General features: G+C 49.1%; 1 protein-coding gene across 1 annotated transcript; it reads left to right on the forward strand.

Moving 5' to 3' along the window:
* Positions 1 to 6,463: 6,463 nt before the first annotated feature.
* Positions 6,464 to 13,649, forward strand: LOC136335608 (uncharacterized). Its single transcript, XM_066276791.1, has 3 exons — positions 6,464 to 6,472; positions 9,744 to 11,232; positions 13,543 to 13,649. Exons 1-3 carry the CDS (start codon positions 6,464 to 6,466, stop codon positions 13,647 to 13,649), a joined length of 1,605 nt encoding a protein of 534 aa, XP_066132888.1.
* Positions 13,650 to 14,719: the final 1,070 nt, after the last annotated feature.

Below are 14,719 nucleotides of genomic sequence, written 5' to 3' on the forward strand. Positions count from 1 at the left end.
AGGTCTCAAAGAATACTGCTTGTCAAGATGTTAACAGAAAAAAAATACACATATAATAATATAATTTTTTAAAATACAACACATCTGCCTGACTGTGGTGGCGCAGTGGATAAAGTGTCAACTTGGAACGCTGAGGTCGCCAGTTCGAAACCCTGGGCTTGCCTGGTCAAGGCACGTATGGGAGTTGATGCTTCTTGCTCCTCCCTCCTTCTCTCTCTGTCTCTTTCTCTGTCTCTCCTCTCTAAAAAAATGAATAAAAAAATAAGTAAATAAAAAGAGATATATTTTTAAAAAAATACAACACATCTGCCTTTAATCTCCTCTTTTTCATTAGATTGACAAGAACTTATTAAAAGCTTTCAGAAGTGTGGTCCTAAGTCAAACTTGTTTAATTTAAAACTCAAAGTCTATTTATCTCTGTAGACCAAAGATTCCCCTTTCGTTTCCCTGTGTTATTCTAACTGCTGGCTTGTAAACCTGGGTTTTGTGGAATAGATTTGAAAGTGTTTTTCTTCGCTTAAGTGGAAATAGAGCCCTGAGGAAGGTCTGTGCTCTGTCCAAAGGGCCCTGGATAGTTGCTTGTCAGATAAGAACCTATTTTCCTCACTATCAGTACTATTTCCCCCGCTGCCCCTCGACAGCCAGCACTGTGCCCTTCTACGCAAAGAAGCAGATAACATCCAGATTCAACATTCATTTTTCACTAGGCACCGCGAAGCACCTTCTTCAATTGCCTTCACCCCATTGCCTGCTTAAGTCACCCAGAAAACAATTCAATTCATGTTTTAATAATATAAGTTTACACTCCCATCACACCTATTATCCAAGGTTATCAAATCTATTCTACCAACCTTAATGAATTCTCATGATGCTCCGGCAGAAGACCTTAATGAAACATCTTGCTCATGTGAGTCTCTGGGGCTACTTTAATGAGGATATTGATAAACTCATACTGCACACGCCTTCAATCAGTTCTTGTGCAGGAGAGGCTCTCGCCTAGCTGGGCAATTACTCGATGTTCCCACCATCCAAACATGCCGGCCATCGCAACAACAATGCCCTCTAATTTCTATGAAGCCCTTTCATTTTTGCCATTTAAAATGCTGCCACACGTCCATTTCTAACCCTTTCCTGCCACAACCCCAGAGGTGAGAAGAGAAAGTTGGTCATCCTCGGTTTACAAAGGAGTGAACTGGGTGTTTAGCAAAAAGCAAAGCGGCTTACCCAAAGCCGCAGGCAGGAGTCAGGATTCATTTTCAGACGCAGTCGTCCATTTCATTAACAAGTATTTAATGAAAGCCTCCTACAACCAAGCTCTAGGCTGCAGGTGGGAAGAACAGTAGTTAAGTTAATAAATACGGTCTTCGCTACCAAGTCCTCAAGAGCCCAGGAAAGGAGACACAAACAAACAAAAAGAGAACAACAAATCGTGACACTTTCTAAAAACTACCCTCAAGATAACAAACAGGAAACATTGTTCCCTCAGACATTTGCAGGTTCTGCTCCTTGACTTCATTCATTGAGGCCTTTGTTCAAATCCTACTGAGAGCTGGAGGCCCATGCCACCAGGAACCTGGCAGGAACTCAAGGCCATTGTGCATCAATTAAAAGGCCTTGATATTTTTCTTTTCCTAGATTAGTCTTTCCAGAGTTCATTTAATTCATGTCACAGGATAGCAAACAATTTGAGACAGAGAGCAAGAAAAAGAGAAAGCCGGTGGCCAATTTGTTTTCTAGGAAAGACATCATTTGTGTGCATCTGTATGGAGAGCCCCCCATTCAAGCACCCCATGAATAGCGGGGACACAGCATTTTGAGGGGGCTCTGAAGTAAAATGACTTGTGTCATTCTCCCAGCAACCTCAAACCCTTCCAGTCTCAGCCCATGGAAATTCACTGGGCTCCCACCCCAGTCCCAACGCCATTCTCATCTGTCGCATCACCATAGCAACTTTTAGGGACCCTATCCTGAGCCACATGGAAAAACTAATTGAACTGTACAACTTATTTTGCAGCTGGGGAATGTAAAAGTGGATCTTACATTTAATCATGCTCACAGCATTGACATTCAAATCAAAAGGCTTTGTTAGGGCCCCTGGAAAATGGAGTGTCATTTTGCCGGCACAATGTTTCACTCAGAGGCACATCCTTCCCGGCTTTCAAGTGCTGAGTGAATGGGGGAAATAAAAAGGCAAAAGTCTTTTTGGTTTAGGAGTCGGGTAGGCTGGGGAAGTGGGGAGGAAGAAAGAAAACCTGGATGAGTAATAGGAAAATGAATAAATCCTTCTAAGTCAATTGGAGTTCAATGCAAATGACGTTAAAAATTTTTGTCTTGCGATTTTTTTATTTCTATTGTATTTTTGTTATTGTTGTTTTAAAGAGACAGCAACATTATGGAAAGAGCTTTAGAATCACAGACCTACTCTGTACTCACTAGTTCTGGGATTTTAGAGCAAATCACATAACTCCTGGTAATCTGAGATTTCTTGTATAGAAGCTGCAAGTAAGGTTTACCCACCAGACAGACCTATTCTGAAGGTAAGTGGAATATATATAAACAGATATAAAGCATCACGTCTGACACATAGTAGGCACTCAGTTGTCATGTCCCTTCCAAAGCATGAACCTTAATATCTGGCTAGCCCAGTGCCAACCGTTAGAACTTCAGACAGCACGCTGGGCGCCTTAGGAGCATGGTCCCGTTTAATCACAAAACTTCCTCTGGGACATAGACATTGTTACCCCATTTTATAATATATATAGGAGTGAGGCTTAGAAAAGTTAATAATAATGAAAAATGATCCAAAACTTGGAAATCACTGTCTAACAGACCCACCCGAGTTTTAGCTGATTCTTAAAGGGAATGTACCATTGTTCGACTGACCATTGATTACACCCGACTCCTTCATCTTAGATGTTAATTTGTACATGATGTATAAGTCACAAATGACTTTTGGCTGGTAAAGAGTGACTGATGTTTGTCCAGTAGAAAAGATAACTCTAGCCCTGGCCGGTTGGCTCAGTGGTAGAGCGTCGGCCTGGCGTGCAAGGGTGCCGGCCAGGGCACACAGGAGAAGTGCCCATCTGCTTCTCCGCCCCTCCCCCTCTCTTTCCTCTCTGTCTCTCTCTTCCTCTCCCGCAGCCGAGGCTCCATTGGAGCAAAGATGGCCCGGGCGCTGGGGAGCGACGCCCGGGAGGGGCAGAGCATCGCCCCCTGGTGGGCAGAACGTCGCCCCCTGGTGGGCAGAGCGTCGCCCCCTGGTGGGCGTGCCGGGTGGATCCCGGTCGGGCGCATGCGGGAGTCTGTCTGACTGTCTCTCCCCATTTCCAGCTTCGGAAAAATACAAAAAAATAAAAAATAAAGTAAACTTATTTAAAAAAAAAAAAAGATAACTCTAGTGTCACAGGGGTTTATTTATCTCCCTGGAGGGGATCACTGCCTTTGTCGATCACTTAGCTATCTCACGGCAATGTTTTTATTCTTCAGTGACTCGATACCAGTTCTCAAATACTTCTCTGAGTTTTATCATCCTGCTGATTCCTTCTTTAATATGATTATAAATCTCTGATGTATGCTCAGGATATATTTGTACAAAGGTCATGCATGCTTTTTGAAAATGTGGCTTTGATGGTAATTTACACGAGAATGCCCCAGCTGGGAAAGGGCACAGCACGGTTGGTCTGACCCCGGTGCCTACAGACTGGGCTCCCTCTGGCTCAGACAAGCCAAGACTAGGACTTATAGGCGAAGCGCTCAGAAAGACAACGGCCCATGACGCGATCCCACGCAATACCTGCTAGAAAGATGGTACGAGAACAGTGTTGTGCAATGTCAGAAGAGGGATACTTCTGTTTCTCACCTGCAGGGGTGAGAGGGATGGAAGACCTCACGAGAGATGCATTAAAGGAAGAACTGCAGAGGCAGCAGACTTTCTCATGATCATCATCAAAACAGGGGAAATGGTCCCTGAGAGTTGGTAGGTACGCAGAACAAAAGTAACAATACCAAGAAAGGTGGTGATGGTGGCTAAGGCTTTCATAATTCTCACCTAACCCAGGCTTATGAAAACCCTATGAGGTACCCTGGCCGGTTGGCTCAGTGGGAGAGCGTTGATCTGGTGTGTCGAAGTACCGGGTTTGATTCCCAGTCAGGGCACACAGGAGAAGCTACCATCTGCATCTCCACCCCTCCCTTCCCCCTTCTCTCTCACTCTCGCCCCCAACCCCTCAGCCATGGCTCATTCGAGCATATTGGCTCCAGTGCTGAGAATGGCACCGAGGCCTTGCCACTGGCGCTAAAATAGCTTGGTTGTCAATCAACAGAGCAACAGCCCCAGATGGGCAGGGCGTTGCCTGGTAGGGGGCTTGTTGGGTGGATACTGGTCGGGGCACATGCAAGAGTCTGTCTCTCTGCCTGCCTCCCTGCCTCTCACTTAATCATAATAGAAATAAATAAAATTTTTAAAAAAGGTAAACACTATGGCCTGACCATTTTCAGTGGAGGAAACTGAGTCAAAAGCTTGAGTGGCTTGCCCAAGGACACTGGACTGGAGCGCAGAGCTGGGTGCTGAGCATGGGTTCTGGCTCAAGGCCCGTGCTCCTCCTGGACCTCCACTGGCTCTGTGTCACTGTGACCACTGAGTCCCTGCCTCTCAGCGTGGGGACACGAGTCATCCCCAAGCTTCAGGCAGGCTGGGGATTTGTATTCCTGTTTGACTTGCGAGGAGCCCTTGGAAGCTCAGAACGTGTAAGAGACTTGTCGGCTGGGAGGAGGTGGAAGGGGAGACTGAGATACAAGCCCCATCCTTTCCTGGCTAGGCTGCTACGGACCTGCCTTCCTATTCTCCTGTTCTTGTTAGCAGTCCGTGTGCATCCGGTGCTGATGCTGGCACTGAAGGGAGAGCAGGATAAAGGACCTTTTTCATACCATCCCTGAGACGTGATGCGACACAGGGCTATGTGTCAGTCACCAGAGCCAAATGTGTCACCATGCGAAATGACAGAGGGCAACTGGAAAGTGAGGTTGAGAGACCTGGTAGACTGATCCTCATTGGAGAGGTCCATCATTCATTCTCTGGGCTTTGTGACGATGATGTCTCTCCCGCTTTACTCATTTGCTGCTCTCCCCCATCACTCCCTGCAGCCCTCCTGGCAGCTCCACCACTCCATCTTTGCGGATGGTGAGCCGAGAGCTGAGCCGTCGCTCTGGCAACAGAATGGGGTGATGCAGCGAGCACTGGGTTAGGAAGCAAAAGACTGCAGGCCTCGTCCTACCTCCGAGTTTGTGTGCCCTTGGCTGAGCCTGGCTTCCGTGCCTCGGTTTACTCATTTGTGCGGTGAGCTGGTTGGACTAGTGTGTTGGGGTGTGAGAAGGTGTATTTGGGCGGTGAGTGACAGAAGAAAGTGTCGTAGGGGACGAGACTCAGTGAGGGGAACCCCACCCATCCCCACCCACTCTCGCACACACAGCCTAGGAGGAGGCGACCACGTGACACAGATAAAGCCCTCAAACCTCACTCTGACTTGGGACAGAGGTGGTAGCCGGTTATAAACGAAACGAATACACAGGAAGCAGATGATGGGAAAACCCAGTGAGAAGCTCCGGGACAGTCAGGGCCCGTGGTGGTGTGTCATCTTCAGATTGAACCCGAGTGAACAGGGACAACGGACAAGTAGTTGTTTTGTGATGTACGCATTCCTGCCTGATATCCCCCACTCCAACCTCGAGGGGGGGGACTGGGAGGAAGGAGCCCAGTTCAAGTTCTAGCGCCCCTGGGAGCCTTCCCGCCTCTGCCCCGCCCCCCAGTCCTCACCACCCTCTGAGCCTTCCCGCCTCCGCCCCGCCCCCCAGTCCTCACCACCCTCTGAGCCTTCCCGCCTCCGCCCCGCCCCCCAGTCCTCACCACCCTCTGAGCCTTCCCACCTCCGCCCCGCCCCCCAGTCCTCACCACCCTCTGAGCCTTCCCGCCTCCGCCCCGCCCCCCAGTCCTCACCACCCTCTGAGCCTTCCCGCCTCCGCCCCGCCCCCCAGCCCTCAGCACCCTCTGAGCCTTCCCGCCTCCGCCCCGGCCCCCAGTCCTCACCACCCTCTGAGCCTTCCCGCCTCCGCCCCGCCCCCCCCCCCCCCCCCCCCCCCCCCCCCCCCCCCCGGTCCTCACCACCCTCTGAGCCTTCCCGCCTCCGCCCCGCCCCCCAGTCCTCACCACCCTTTCCAGCCCGGCTTGGGACTGCTCCAGAATGGGAAGATAGGATTCTGGTTCAGGTCCTGCCAGTAAACAGTGCGGTGGTCGAGCAAAGCCTGCTCTCTCTCTCTGGGCCTCAGTTTGTCTCTCTGTAAACTGAGAGGCGAGATAAATAATGGCTCACAGCTACAGAACGTTGATGGGCCAGACAACATATTGTCTCTTGGGACACTTAAAAGCCCCTAAGAGATGCATTTATCCACTTGACAGCTGAGGGAGGTAATGCCCAAGGTAAGTGATATGCACATCATCAGACAGCTAGGAAGTGGTAGTCTGACTGCCCAGCCTAAACCCCCTCCCACAGTGGAGGCACTGGCATGCGTCTACATGTCTGCACATCCCTGTCCGCACCTCCTCCCATTACCGGCCTGTGGAAGACATTTCCTATCCATTTTAGCAATCTTATTCTGACTTTAGAAGATGTAGTTTACCCACCTCTTTGTCTATTCCCACCAGAGAGGCTCAAGTCATCCTTTATAAGTAAATCAGATCATGCCATTGCTCATGTCAAGCCCTTTAATGGCTTCCCAAATCACTCAAAAATATCAGTTTTTACTGTGGTATTCAAAGCCCTATACTGTCTGACTTCTCATCCTTCCAACTCCTCTCCCCTTTGTCGGTTCTATCCCAGGCACTCTGCTCTTGTTGTTTCACCAGAATACTAATCCCAGCACGCCAGCCTCAGGGCTTTTGCACCTGCTGTTTCCTCTGCCTGGAAAGCTCCACTCCCAGATATTTACCTGATGCCTAATTTTATTCAGATTCTGCTCTAATACTCTCCCCTCCAAGAAGTTGCTGATCACCTGTCTGAAGCAACATCTTTCTTCCTTCTTATTGGTCTATTTTAACTCAGTTCTTCACTACTAACATTTATCCCTGGTTTAAACCAAAGTATATTATTGGTTTATTTATCCATTTGTCTCCCTTCCCTATAATACAGGCTGCATCGGGTCAAGGACATTTTTGATCATTACTGTGTCCTCAGTCCCTTCAACAGTATCCTTCACCTCAGAGGAACCAAATAAATGTACTGAATTAATGAATATGAATCACGTCTCCTTGTTGAATATAGGAAATTATACTGGACTTTCACTGCTATAATTTGATTTACTCAACAATAAAGACAATGGTAACAGGGACTTGAACTCCGGCAGCCATTCTGGGAAGGAAGGCATAGTTGGTGTCATGCTCTGGGCAAATCATAGCGGTGTTTCAGGCTTCATGTCTGTGTTACTAGTTGAGGGGAAAATATTAAGCTCTAACACTATGATGCCTTCAGGCTGACCCAACTGACCTTTCCAAGTGATGGCTTTTTTTCTCCATACCTGCTGCTATCCAAGGTCATTGTGTAGTTTATAGATATCATTAGCACTCAACTACCACATCACTGAAGTAATAGGAGCTTGATTAAACTGGCTATTTTAGTTTAATAAAACATAAACCCATCAGACCCTTGTGCTGGTTAAAAGTTCTGTTTAAAATACTAGAGGCAACATCCTGTGAAATGAAAATAATTTGTCTTCCTCCCGTGACCCTGGGCATGTCCTTGTGGGCCCAGGTCCTTACGCTTAACATTAGAAATGCTGATCTTCGGGCTCCTCTGTGGCTGGTCCATCTGGAATGATTCATAGGAAGTCTATCCCACGTCTCAGAAATAAATGTGCGACTGGAGAATAAGAGAGGAGGTAGGCTGCTCCCCAGTGCTTGTTTAAAAGGTGTTAAAACTTTTCTAAGTAAAAAGTCACCGTGTCATCTTGATTTCTTTAGTCTTCTTTGTCTCTTGTTCCAAAAACTTGGGAATGGGTTCTAATTAAGAATTCTAGCTCCTTCCCTATGTAACACAAACAATAAATAAACGAATTCATGAGAATCCAGTGTATTAGTATCTATCCAGCTGTCAGAATTATGTTCTCTTCTGATATCACTTTATAACATGAGCATGGAGGGGTGTGCCACACTCTGTGTGCACTTCTACCTCTGGAATAAAACTCCTGAGGACAGGGACTTTCTTTTGGTCACATCACCACTGTTCTCCTCTCTAGGTCTGGCCTAAAGCAGGTTCTGGGCTAATGTTTGTTTAATGAATGAATGCCTGTCTAAAGGAGTTGAGTAACCAAACTCAACTCTCCTTCTCCTTCTGCTCAGATGAATGTTGTGTTTTCCTAATGCTTCCCTACTCCCATATTTACACTAGACATTCAAAACCTCATTGGGCATCACCAAGACAGCAACACAGCAGTTCCTAACTTCACCCCTCCTCCCGAGAACAACAGGCAACTATTCATAGAGAGACACCATTGAGAAAATCCGGAATACGAAGTGAGGCTGAAGCAGTCCCTTACCACAGAGACTGGATCAGTCTACATGAGGAGGGTAGAGGAGCGGCTACACACTAACTGCTCCCCGAGGCTGACCACCCCGAGAGGTCTCCCCTGAGCTTCCAGTTCCTCCCGTGGGCAAAGAGAACCCAGAGTGGACATCAGCTCCCCCAGCATTATAGGTTGCTTCTTGGGAGCCCCTACTTTGGTCTTGCTCCATGGGGGCCGCTGGGAAATCTGTGGGTCTTGGCCACTGGGAATCTCATTGTGATTGAGAATGGGAAGGGGCTTGCAGGCAGCGCTCAGATTTTGGCTAATTAATGTATTACCTTCGACGCCCAAGTAGTTGTTCCAAACAGCTGTTTTGCTGATCTGCAGAGACGAGATTGGGGCACAGTCTGACCCGGGAACTCTTCAAGGTGCAGGTCAGCTGATTCCAGTCCTCAAACAGAAGAGCTGCAGGCCCTGGAGCCTGGTCTGCCCACGCCCGCCCCGGCAAGGTTGCTGAGTCACAGCCCAGCTCACCACTGAGTGCGGCTGACCAGGAACACCTGGGAGGCTGAAAAAGCCATCGGACTCCTGGTTACCAGAGGAAGGAGCCGGGGGCGGGAAAAATGGAGGGAGGTAGTCAAAAGTACAAACTTTCAGTTAGAAGATAAATTAGTCCCAAGGATGTAATGTACGACCTAATGACTCTAGTTAACACCATTGGCTGGGAAATTTGAACATTAAAAGAGCAAATCCCAAGAGTTCTCATCACAAGGAAAAGAAACATTTTTTTTCTTGTATCTAAAAATGGTGGGTATTAACTAAACTTATTGTGGTAATCATTTTACAATATGTGTAAGTCATATCATCCTGCTGCACAGTTTAAACCTATTCAGTGCTATGTTTTAACAGAACTGGAATGAATACACAGAAACAAAACCTTATCATGAGGAATGCAGAGAGGGTCACCCTCCTTCACAGACAGGAGTGGGGACTCACAACTTTCCTACATTTCCCAAGCCAAAGCTCATCTGTAGGGCCTGGCATCCAAGTCTGCTGGCTGCCCAGCCCAGCCCAGCCCAGACCATGCCTTCTGCGTCTTGAGCCCACGTCCATGGTCACAGAATGACTCTTGGCTGGACAAGCAGACAGGAGTGCTGTGAGCACCATCCTGGGAGTATGCACTACCCTGGGAGTACCCACCACCCTGGGAGTATGCACTACTCTGGGAGTACCCACCACCCTGGGAGTATGCACTACTCTGGGCGTACCCACCACCCTGGGAGTATGAACCACCCTGGGAGTACCCACCACCCTGGGAGTATGAACCACCCTGGGAGTACCCACCACCCTGGGAGTATGCACCACCCTGGGAGTACCCACCACCCTGGGAGTATGAACCACCCTGGGAGTACCCACCACCCTGGGAGTATGAACCACCCCGGGAGTACCCACCACCCTGGGAGTATGAACCACCCTGGGAGTACTCACCACCCTGGGAGTATGAACCACCCTGGGAGTATGCACTACCCTGGGAGTACCCACAACCCTGGGAGTACGAACCACCCTGGGAGTACCCACCACCCTGGGAGTATGAACCACCCCGGGAGTACCCACCACCCTGGGAGTATGAACCACCCTGGGAGTACTCACCACCCTGGGAGTATGAACCACCCTGGGAGTATGCACTACCCTGGGAGTACCCACCACCCTGGGAGTATGCACTACCCTGGGAGTATGCACTACCCTGGGAGTACCCACCACCCTGGGAGTATGAACCACCCTGGGAGTACCCACCACCCTGGGAGTATGAACCACCCTGGGAGTACCCACCACCCTGGGAGTATGAACCACCCTGGGAGTACCCACCACCCTGGGAGTATGAACCACCCTGGGAGTACCCACCACCCTGGGAGTATGCACTAACCTGGGAGTATGCACTACCCTGGGAGTATGAACCACCCTGGGAGTATGCACTACTCTGGGAGTACGTACTACCCTGGGAGTACCCACCACCCTGGGAGTACCCACCACCCTGGGAGTATGCACTACCCTGGAAGTACCTACCACCCTGGGAGTACCCACCACCCTGGGAGTACCCACCTCCCTGGGAGTATGCACTACCCTGGGAGTACCCACCACCCTGGGAGTCTGCACTACCCTGGGAGTACCCACCACCCTGGGAGTACCCACCACCCTGGGAGTACACACTACCCTGGGAGTACCCACCACCCTGGGAGTACCCACCACCCTGGGAGTACCTATCACACTGGGAGTATGAACCACCCTGGGAGTACCCACCACCCTGGGAGTATGAACCACCCTGGGAGTACCCACCACCCTGGGAGTATGAACCACCCTGGGAGTATGCACTACCCTGGGAGTACCCACCACCCTGGGAGTATGAACCACCCTGGGAGTACCCACCACTCTGGGAGTATGAACCACCCTGGGAGTATGAACCACCCTGGGAGTACCCACCACCCTGGGAGTATGCACTACCCTGGAAGTACCTACCACCCTGGGAGTATGAACCACCCTGGGAGTACCCACCACCCTGGGAGTACCCACCACCCTGGGAGTATGCACTACCCTGGAAGTACCTACCACCCTGGGAGTATGAACCACCATGGGAGTACCCACCATCCTGGGAGTATGAACCACCCTGGGAGTACCCACCACCCTGTAAAACGGGCCACAGCCTGATTCCAGAGAAGCAACAGGCCCTCCCTAAGCTTGCCTGCTTGTCTCTTTTCTCCCTGCCCCTTCCTTATGCCCTCTGGGCTTTTCAGTCTGGGAGCCTTTGGGCACTAAGAAAGGGGATTTTATAAAATTGTACACTAGTAATTCCAAAGCCCTATTTTTTGAGCCCTGTGGTGTACCAAAGTGTGCACCAGGGGACTCAGGCTCTGGAGTCCGGCAACCTGGGTTCAAATCTCAGCTCTGCCATGTATCTGGGCACCTTCATTTTCTCATTTATGCAGCCAGAATGCTGGTAGGGAGTCCCTGCCTTATAGGGCAGTGGTGAGGATTAGATAAGGTCATGCATGTGAAGGCACGTAGATCATGCTTGGCACATGCCCATACCTCTCACTTCATCCACACAACAACCCAAGAAGGTAGATTATCATCATCCCATTTTACAGCTGAGAAAACTGAGGTTCAGAAACATTAAGCAGCCATCTCAGCAGGGCTTGCCGTAGTAAACACTGACTCACCTACAATGAATGCCCTCCTGAAGAGGATGCTGGAATAGAGCTCGCAAACACAAACCTAGTTAAATGCTCAAGGCGAACTCACAGGTCAGTGTGACAGGGTACAGCAGAATTTTCAGGAGCAGGGAGAGTCCTGCCCAGCCTATTGGGAGGTGCAGGGAAGCCTACTGATGCCTTTTCAGGCTCACCTGGGGTGCACAAGCAAATGCTAACACCTGCCTGCCTGCCCCAGGCCTCCAGTCCCCTCCACCCACATCTTTTTCCAATTAGGCAACTAAAGGGCTTGCTCCATTACTGAGAATGGAAACTTCAATGCAAAAATCTCGAAGGCAAAGGCAATTTCCTGAGGTTGTTAGCACGCTCTTCTCAGTACCCAGCTCCCTGTTAGTCTGAAAAAATGGCCCCTCCGATTACCCCGGAGTGAGCTCTCTACCCCCACGGCGGCCCTGGGCTCTTCACTACCTAATGGAAAATCCTCTCCCGGAGCGGGCGGTTACCCCCTTTGGAAACACGGAGCAGCCCTCCGCACGCCTGCCGGCTAGGTTGAGATACAGAAGGGCTTTTCTGGCGAGAGTGATGAGAAAGCATAAGGAGTGTGCACCAGGAGCCTTATAAAGTCAATCAACTCAATTTTGTTCACTTTATAGTGAAACAAACTACCTTCGCACGCCCAGGCAGACAAGGCAGTCCTTAGTGGCAAAGGGAACAAGAGGGAAATTTTAACCAGGAGACAAGGAAAGTGGATTTGTGGCAGAGAGTTTCTTCCCCATTTTCATTCAAGGAAGCAGAGATTTGGGTTCCCCCACCCCACCCCACCCCACCCCATCCCCCACCCGGGCTAGGGTGGCAGGCAAAGTGCCCGGTGAGCACCCTTATGCCGCATGCTCCTCCCTGCCTGAGTCAGAGGCTCCTGGGAAGAATCACCCAGTCCCTCCCTCTGATCCGCCCCTAACTCCGCCTCCCAGCTCTGTGGCCACACCCCTCCCTTTCAAGCGTTCCAGCACTCAGGGAACCCTAACTTATTCTCATCCTCTTGCCACTTTAGGCCCCTTCTCTGACTTCTCGATTACCACCACTCCCTGGAGTCTTGTGCAGGCTCTTGCTCCAAGCACTCTTCCCTCCTCCAGGCTAGAAGGGATCACCTCAACCTTCTGGTTCAGGAAAGCAATTCATCTTTACTGTTCTCGGGGTGCTTGTTATACTGCCTATCTCATAGGTAAGGCGACTACCCCAAGGTCAGGAAGCAATCTGAGGTCAGGTCTCTTGACTTTCTGCTTATGATCTTTGTAACGCGTCAAACTTCCTCCCCAGCCCTGGAAGGCAGATTCCGGAAGCCAGAATAGAAGCCAAAGGAATAGAGCAGAAGCTTTTGTTTCTTACCTTTCTTAGGTTAATTGCTGTCCAGGCAGCTAAAAGGCAGTGACCTAAGCCCAGAAGCTTTGTTTCAGAAGCAAGGCACACAGGGAGTGGTTCAAAGGGACTTATTTCTCTGCCTGTCCACCTCTGGCAGGAAAGGTACCCGTCAGCCCTGGGCCCCTGGGGACATCTATGAAAATGCTCACATGTCACTAGGAATTTAAGAAGAGGGAGATGATTTTTATTTATGAGAATTCCTCCTAGGGACTGTAGGAGGGATTGGAAAGAATATTTTGATAAAGTGCTAAGGGCTAAGGGTTTCCTTCCCAAAGATGGTGCTTGGCCAGGAAGAGATGTTTCCCAAGCTGCCTCCAAGGGCTCAGCCCTGCCTTCCCGCTACCATTTCCTTTTTCTTCTTCCTTAGGGACTCCTGCTTCTCAAGTGAAAACTCTTCCCCCATTTGACCCAGGAGAGAAACACTCCTTCTGGAAGGACATCCTGATTGGCCTGAGCCAGCGGTCTGCAAACTGAGGCCCCTGGGCCGACATGGCTGCCCACTGCTGCCTGCAGCCCGAGTGGTTTCTACATTTTAAATGATTGGGGAGGAGGGGGAATCAGAAGCATAGTGCTTCTTGACTTATGAAAATTATATAAGATTCCAATCTCAGTGTCTCTAAAAAAATTTTTCTAACAACTTTGTTATATACTCAAGCAGTTCCGGGTTACGAACGAGATAGGTTCTGTAGGTCTGATCTTAAGTTGAATTTATAATGTAAGTTGGAACAGGTACGTGGACCTGTTAGACAAATGTTTGTCTTAATATAGTATTTATTTTTGCCTTTCTGTGCATATAAATAAACATTTTCCAACCTACAGAACCTATCTTGTTCATAACCTGAGGACTGTCTATAATTTATATGCTATACAAGTCACCCATTTTTAGTAATCCAGTGGCCTTTCGTGTATTCACAGGGTTGCAGTCATAGACACAATTAATTTTAGAACATTTTCTTTATCACCCAAAGAAATCTCACATGTCTCCCCCTCCCCTCAAAGCCTAGACAGCCACTAATCTACTTCCTGTGTCCATAGATTTGCCTATCCTGGACATTTCATACACATAAATGAAGTTTGATTGGAAGATGTCCATGCTCATTTACATACCGTCTGTGGCTGCTTTTGCAGAGTTCAATTGTTGTGACAGAGACCATGTATTAAACGAAGCCTAGATTCTTTCCTGTATGGTTTTTTTGTAGAAATAGTTTGCCAATCCCTGTTGGTGTTTCTTTGGAGGGTGTTATTGGAACAAGGGTGAGCACAGGACCTATGCTAACCCAGCTGGACAAGAGGTAAGGACTTATTTCATCTTTCCATGAACTGAGTTTCTCTTTTTGGCCTTTGCTGGGGGTGGGGTGTGTGTGGGGGGGTGACTCTGTTGCTATTGGAAACCAGCTCAAGACCATAAGCATACAGTCTGCAGACAGCAGATAAAGAGAAAGAACTAAGTACTAGATACATGGACTCAACCAACCCTGAACACCACCTACCTCTGCATTTCCTGTCATATCAAGCAATAAATCTCCTCATAATTAAGCCAATAT

Source organism: Saccopteryx bilineata, chromosome 4, assembly GCF_036850765.1.
Source record: "Saccopteryx bilineata isolate mSacBil1 chromosome 4, mSacBil1_pri_phased_curated, whole genome shotgun sequence".
In the NCBI taxonomy this organism is placed as follows: domain Eukaryota; kingdom Metazoa; phylum Chordata; class Mammalia; order Chiroptera; family Emballonuridae; genus Saccopteryx; species Saccopteryx bilineata.